The sequence below is a fragment of the Rhinopithecus bieti genome, unplaced genomic scaffold, assembly GCF_001698545.2.
Source record: "Rhinopithecus bieti isolate Rb0 unplaced genomic scaffold, ASM169854v2 scaffold_42039, whole genome shotgun sequence".
In the NCBI taxonomy this organism is placed as follows: Eukaryota; Metazoa; Chordata; class Mammalia; order Primates; family Cercopithecidae; genus Rhinopithecus; species Rhinopithecus bieti.
In genome coordinates this window covers 1,482,331-1,489,593 of record NW_016818642.1, presented here as the reverse complement: position 1 = coordinate 1,489,593, position 7,263 = coordinate 1,482,331, and the positions used below count along the sequence as shown (strand labels likewise).

The 7,263-nt window shown below is 42.0% G+C and overlaps 1 protein-coding gene across 1 annotated transcript in view; it reads left to right on the top strand.

Moving 5' to 3' along the window:
- KDM4C (lysine demethylase 4C) overlaps positions 1–7,263 on the top strand; it is a 430,799-nt gene that overhangs the window by 94,172 nt on the left and 329,364 nt on the right. The window contains 1 exon segment of the mRNA XM_017857354.1: positions 5,003–5,196. Coding sequence (XP_017712843.1) covers positions 5,003–5,196 — 194 coding nt within the window.

Below are 7,263 nucleotides of genomic sequence, written 5' to 3'. Positions count from 1 at the left end.
AAAAAAAAAAAAAAAAATATCTTTTGTTGTTTTAATTGCTTCTAATTTACACTGTCTCTTTTTATTTTTAGGTGACATAATCAAATATGTGTATTTTGACAATAAATGTGACCATACTCCAGCCACCCCTTCACACACCCCGGGTTCTCTGATGTGGTCACAGTAATTTTTTGTTTTACTGACCTACATTTGCACTATAACGTTTAGGGAACCGCCTATCATAATGCTTCCTTTAATATGTTGTCCTACACAGCACTGTTTTACATGATGTAAATGTGTTATACAAACAAGCTTCCATGGTCAAATGATTTTTGGGAAATGCAGAGTTAAGCAGAGTTACACAGGTTTCCTTATGGGTGTCTTTGTAGGGGGTCTGTCAGCACTGTGACTGTCTGAGAGCTGCAGTCAAAGAGGACAAACTTTTTTGGTCTCGGCATCTGATAGGACTGATATTTCTTTTTTTTTTTTTGACACGGAGTCTTGCTTTGTCGCCCAGGCTGAAGTGCAGTGGCATGATCTCTGCTTACCACAACCTCCGCCTCCCAGGTTCAAGTGATTCTACTGCCTCAGCCTCCTGAGTAGCTGGATTACAGGTGCGCACCACCATGCCGAGCTAATTTTTGTATTTTTAGTAGAGATGGGGTTTCACCATGTTGGTCAGGCTGGCCTTGAACTCCCGACCTCAGGTGATCCACCTGCCTCGGCCTCCCAAAGTGCTAGGATTATAGGCATGAGCCACCGCGCCCAATCTAGGACCCATATTTCTAATGTTGCATCGGAAATATTTTGGGAAAAATTGAGCTACTATGATTTTTGCATTATTTCTTTGTGTAGGTGGGAATGGCTCATTGTTTCTCGAGGTTTCTAACATGGCATGTTGCTGCGTTGTTCCCTTTAGTTTTGCAATAACTGAGTGCAGTCACTGGAGAGTCCAGGATGGCCTGGTTGAGGCACTGAAGATTTAGGAATGCATTGATTGATTGATTGATTGATTGAGACAGGGTCTTTCTCTGTCACCCAGGCAGAAGTGCAGTGGCGCAATTACTGGCTTACTCCAGCCTCGACCTCCTGGGCTCAATTGATCCTCCCTCCTCAGCCTTCCATGTAGCTGGGATTATAGGCACAAGGCACCACACCTGGCTAATTTTAAAATTTTTTGTAGAGACAGGGTCTCACTGTGTTGCCCAGGGTGGACTTGAACTCCTGGCTGAAGTGATTCTCCTGCCTTGGCCTCTGAAAGTGTTGGGATTACAGGCATGAGCCACTGTGCCTGGCCTAGGAGTGCTTTTAAACTGCTGTCTGATTCCTGATAGGAGGAAGATACTATCACTGATTGAAAGGGAATATCCCTGATAAAGTTCTCAGTTATACCTATGTGCACAAATCGTGGTCCAGTTGTGAGTTGTTTCAGAAAACAGATGCAGGGTACGTAAAGGAATGGGGCAGGACAGGCTCCAAGTGGGTAATTGGCGTGAAAGGAGCAAGGGGCCGGGGGATGTGAACTCCTAGGCCTAGGACTCCAGTCAGTCCACTGGAAGTCAGGTGAGTTATGAATATTGCTCATGTGCCTGCTGAACATGTATGGGAGAGTTTCATTCGAGGGAGGCAGAATCCAGGAGGAGACTTTTGTCTGTGAACTTGGGCTGGTGTGCAGCCTTTCTGCTGAAGCCTGGTGGAATTAAGCTTTGAACAGTTCGGCAGATTCTCACTTGTCATTGTGGGGCTTGTTTGTAGCTGGGGTTTGGAGACTGCTTTTACGCTAAATCATTCCTGTCACGAGCTCAAGTGAAGCAGTCTGCGGTATAAGCCTTGGTGACATTTGTGTAGAGTGGCTCTGCCCCTGGTGAGAAGAATGCAGCAGCTTCACGTGTTTGCTGCTCCTGAACCTTAGATCTTTGTTGACAGTGATGCTGAGAGAAGAGGATGATATATCGTATTTTAAAAGGATCAGAACTAAAGCATAAACCTTTAAAAAGGAAGGTCCAGGAGTCAGATAGATTTAGGTTAATCACTATCACCTACTTCTAGCTAGGAGTATTAATTTTTTCATTTGTTCATTTGGGAATAACATTACCCATTTTATAGGATTGTTTAGAATAAATGTAGCATACAAGTATGTATAGTGTAATAAGGTAGCATATGGTATAACACTTCGCCTTAATGATAACTAGGTGTGTTTTTGGTCTAAGTATTTGAGACAGACCTGGTGCTCTTCAGAAGAGCCTTTGTGGAGCCTGTTTTTGGAGTCAGCCAACTAGTTGAATAGTAGAGAACAAAAATTGGTGAAAGAATTTTGAAGCAATAAGATTTATCTCCCTCTGTTGGTTATTCTTAATATTTGTACAACTGCTTAATTGAAATTATGAGACTTTTTATTTTAGCAAAAGAAATTACTTTTCAGCAACCTTGCCTTGCTGAGAAGAAACTGCTGCAAATATGTTATTTGTCCATTAATGGGGAGAACTTCAGTAGTGAACTTAAACACATTTTATTAAACATCACTTCTCACATGCTTGACTTGTTTTTGGGAGACTGTCCAGTAAGATTTGCTAGAGAATAGTGGTGATATTTATTATATCAGTTCTAAGAATTAAATTTTATTTTATAAAAGTTTATTTTCATTTAGCTTATTCACTGCTCCGAGCAACTCTAGGAGGGTACAAGAACCCTTGTGTTTCCATGAAGAAAGACTTGATGCTCAGAAAAGCTCTGTGACTTTCTCCTCAGTGACCTGCAGAGCTGGGGTTATAATCTAGGTCTTTTTGTCCAGCACTATTTGATCTCTGCCCTCTTCCCCTTATACCATGGGTCTAGGATGTCAAGGGATTCAACCTTGGTTATTTTTAAAAGATAGTGGCAGTCAGAAATAAAACTTAGATGTCTCTATATGTAGAAATTTTAGAGAAATAGTTTGTGTCTAAATTTGCAAGCTCATTCGGTTTAAAAATGGTTCCTGTAATATGGTGCTCATTTATTACTTCAGATTTTTACTTCAGCTCATTTATTGCTTCAGTAATGACTTTTAAATAGCACTCTATTATTAGGGTGATTGGACTGAAGTCTGATTGGACTAGAGTTAAGAGATTGCATCACTATAAATAGAGTGAGATAAAATATTTTACATAATGTGATTGAAGTTTTATGAGGTCTCAAAAGTTGGAACCTAGGATCTTCTCTAAACGGATACTTTGACCAGTTTCAAATAACAAGCTTCTCAGTGTGCGGCTTACGTTGTAGACAGAGTGGCTACTTAAGAGAATTTGGGAATTAAATTATGTCCTTTGGCATGTTCGGTTGTGTTACCAGAGTCAGAGTTTCATTAGCTGCTTCATCAATAGTTTTTTAACCCCAAAGCTTTAGAAAGTAAGATTAGCACACTAATTAGAAAATCATTTAAAGACCAAAATGAAAACAGAACAACTCTAAAAGCTTTTAGTGTGTTCAGGAAATGTTAGAAGTGGTCATATGTGAAGCCATTCGTATAGTTATTGGAGAGGACAACCTTTGGTAGACATAGATGAATTTAATACCCTTCTTTTAGTTTTTATTTTTAAAATAAACATGGGGTCTTGCCATGTTGCCCAGGCTGGTCTTGAGCTCCTGGGCTCAAGTGATCTGCTTTCCTCAGCCTCCCAAAGTGCTGGAATTACAGGCATGAGCCACTGCACCCGGCCAATGCCCTTCTCTAAAAGTGCATTAGCACGAAAAGGTTGGAATGGCTTTAAAGGCATTTCAGTTTCCCCGTGATTACATAGGAATGTGCCTAGTCTCTGTTATTTAGAATTTGATAAAAATATATGGGAGAAATGTATAGTTTATAAAAATTTCTAAGCAGTTGTGAACTGTAGTGAATTCATAAGTGATTGGCTGGGTGCAGTGGCTCACGCTTATAATCCCAGCACTTTGGGAGGCCGAGGCGGGTGGGTCACTTGAGGCCAGGAGTTCAAGACTAGCCTAGGCAACATGGTGAAACTCCTGTCTCTACTAAAAATATAAAACATTAGCTGGGTGTGGTGGCCTGCACCTGTAGTTCCAGCTGTGTGGGAGGCTGAGGCATGAGAATTGGTCAAACCTGGGAGGTAAAGGTTGCAGTGAGCCAAGATTGCACCACTGCACTCCAGCCTGGGCGACAGAGTAAGACTCTGTCTCGGGGGAGGGGAGGGGGCGGAAGATTGTTAAGTTCTAATCAGTTCTAATCAAACCAGAATCTTTTCCTATCACCTTAACTCCTATAGTAGTGACTCTAACCTTCCCTTGCTCTGCCATCACCATCCGTATTGGGTTACTGTTATAAAACTACATTATTCCAGCAATTTTACCAAAGTTTGGATAATTATTTTTAGTAGGCATTATGTGTTTAAATTTTTCCACTAACATAAGAGGTTAATATTTAGTTGAAGCATTAGTAGAAGCACAGTGATCAGTGGATACTGCCAAAAGTTTTTCCAATAATTAGAGTGGAATTTTGAGGAAACAGTGTATTACATGCTAAGATTGAATGGATGGGGATGGGAGAAGGATAACAGAAGACATATTTTGCTGTTGGTTTCTTGATGTGATGTGTGATGGTGAATATTACCTCTAAACTAATGTGCAAAGAAATCTCAAGAAAACCCAAATCTAAAAACCCCCAAAACAAAAAGGTGTGCCAAAGAGGGAAAGCCCATGCCAGATCATCTGCTTTGAATCAATAATTTTTTGCTGACAGCCAACTGGGGAGTGGGACTGTAATTTTCATTTCCATTTGGTATCAGGAAGCTATTTGGTATAAATTTCTACCAAATAGTTATATGGAACCCCATTATGCTGGTAGTAATCTTTAATAATAATGGATATATGTATGTGGCTCTTGAATAGGGACTGTTTTATTTTTCAATTTTCAGTGAATTAGAATATACAGTGTAATATATAATTTTGGTGGATAGTGGTTTGATTAGTAAATGCTATCTTTCATGGTTTGGTACAATTTGATTTCTCTCTCTTTTTTTCTCTGTCATTCCAGGGTGTGGATGAATGGAACATAGCTCGCCTGAATACAGTCTTGGATGTGGTTGAAGAAGAGTGTGGCATTTCTATTGAGGGTGTAAATACCCCGTATCTATATTTTGGCATGTGGAAGACCACGTTCGCATGGCACACCGAGGACATGGATCTCTATAGCATTAATTATCTCCACTTTGGAGAGCCCAAGTCTTGGCAAGTTACTCGTTTAATATTCATTTGCTTTGGAGTTTTGGAATTTGAGCATCAGGCACATATTGAAGAAGATTTTGTTCTTTGATTTGGTGGATTCAGATTTATGTGAGCTGTAAGGAAGTTTTTGACCGTAATAATTAATTGTCTTCTATTCTGTCCGGGATTGTGCTTGGGAACCATAAACCCCATGGTGATTTGTACAGTCATGCACTGTATAACAACGTTTAGATCAATGATGGACCGCATATACAATGGTCATCCTGAGTTTACAATGCAATTGGAAAACTCCTTTTCCATGTTTAGATATGTTTAACTACATAAATACTTTGTAAATAAGTACTTTGTGTTAAAATTGCCTACAATATTTAGTACAGTACAGATTTGTAGCCTAGAAGCAATAAGCTATGCCATATAGCCTAGGTCTGTAGTAGATCCACCATCTAGATTTGTGTAAGTCCACTCCATGATGTTCACACAATGGTGAAATTGCCTTACAACGTGTTTCTCAGAAAGTATCTCTGTTATGATGCATGACTGTGTATGTAAAGTTGCCTGTAGTCCATTTTGTGAGCCATGAATTGGTAGATAATTTAGGCTCCAAGAATTTGTTAGGCATCTTTACTTCTTTGAGCATTTGTTGGATTAGGTATGTGGGAGGTAGTTAGAAGTGAAGAGTTGCCTTCCTCGGTGTAGTTTCAAATAGTCTTCATGATCTTCTAGTTCATCCTCCTCTAATTATTTTTATTTTATTTTAATTTTTTTTGAGGTGAAGTCTTGCTCTGTTGCCCAGGCTGGAGTGCAATGGTGCGATCTCGGCTCACTGCAACCTCCCCTTCCCGGGTTCAAGCAATTATCCTGCCTTAGCCACCTGAGTAGCTGGGATTACAGGCCCAGCTAATTTTTTGTATTTCAGTAGAGACAGGGTTTCCCTGTGTTGCCCAGGCTGGTCTTGAACTCCTGAGCTCAGGCAGTCTGCCTACCTTGGCCTCTCAAAGTGGTAGGATTACAGGCATGAGCCGCCACACCCGGCCAATTTTTAAAATTTTTTATTTCTATTTATTTATTTTTTCGAGACAGGGTCTCACTCTGTTGCCTAGGCTTGAGTGCGGTGGTGCGATCTCAGCTCACTGCAACCTCTGCCTCCCGGGTTCAAGCGATTCTCCTGCCTCAGCCTTCCGAGTAACTGGGATTACAGGTGTGTACCACCACGCCTGGCTAATTTTTGTATTTTTAGTAGAGATGGAGTTTCACCATGTTGGCCAGGCTGGTCTCAAACTCCTGACCTCAGGTGAACTCCCCGTCTCACCCTCCCAAAGTGCTGGGATTACAGGCGTGAATCATCCGCACTTAACACACGGGGCCTGGCTATAGGATCGATGCCCTGTAAAGAATTCTTGTATTGAATCAGGAGAGTGTTAAACTATTTTGGATCAATCTGTTTAAGGGCAGGCAAGGAAACATTTAATAAAAAAGATTCTTGTCTAGGCCAGGTGCGGTTGCTCATACCTATAATCCCAGCTCTTTGGGGGGCCAAGCTAGGCGGATCACTTGAGCCCAGGAGTTCAAGACCAGCCTGGGCAACGTGGCAAAACTCTTTCTAAAAACAAAAATACAAAAATTAGCCAGTCATAGCGACTCACGCCTGTAGCCCCAGCTGCTCGGAAGGCTGAGGTGAGAGGATCACTTGAGCCCGGGGAGGTCAAGGCTGCAGTGAGCTGAGGTGGTGCCACTGCATTCCGGCCGGGACAAGAGGGGGATACACTGTCTTTTAAACAAAATGAAAAAAAGGAGGCCGGGTGCGGTGGCTCAAGCCTGTAATCCCAGCACTTTGGGAGGCCGAGACGGGCGGATCATGAGGTCAGGAGATCGAGACCATCCTGGCTAATACGGTGAAACCCCGTCTCTACTAAAAAATACAAAAAACTAGCCGGGTGCCGAGGCGGGCGCCTGTAGTCCCAGCTACTCGGGAGGCTGAGACAGGAGAATGGCGTGAACCCGGGAGGCGGGCTTGCAGTGAGCTGAGAGCCGGCCACTGCACTCCAGCCTGGGTGGCAGAGCAAGACTCCG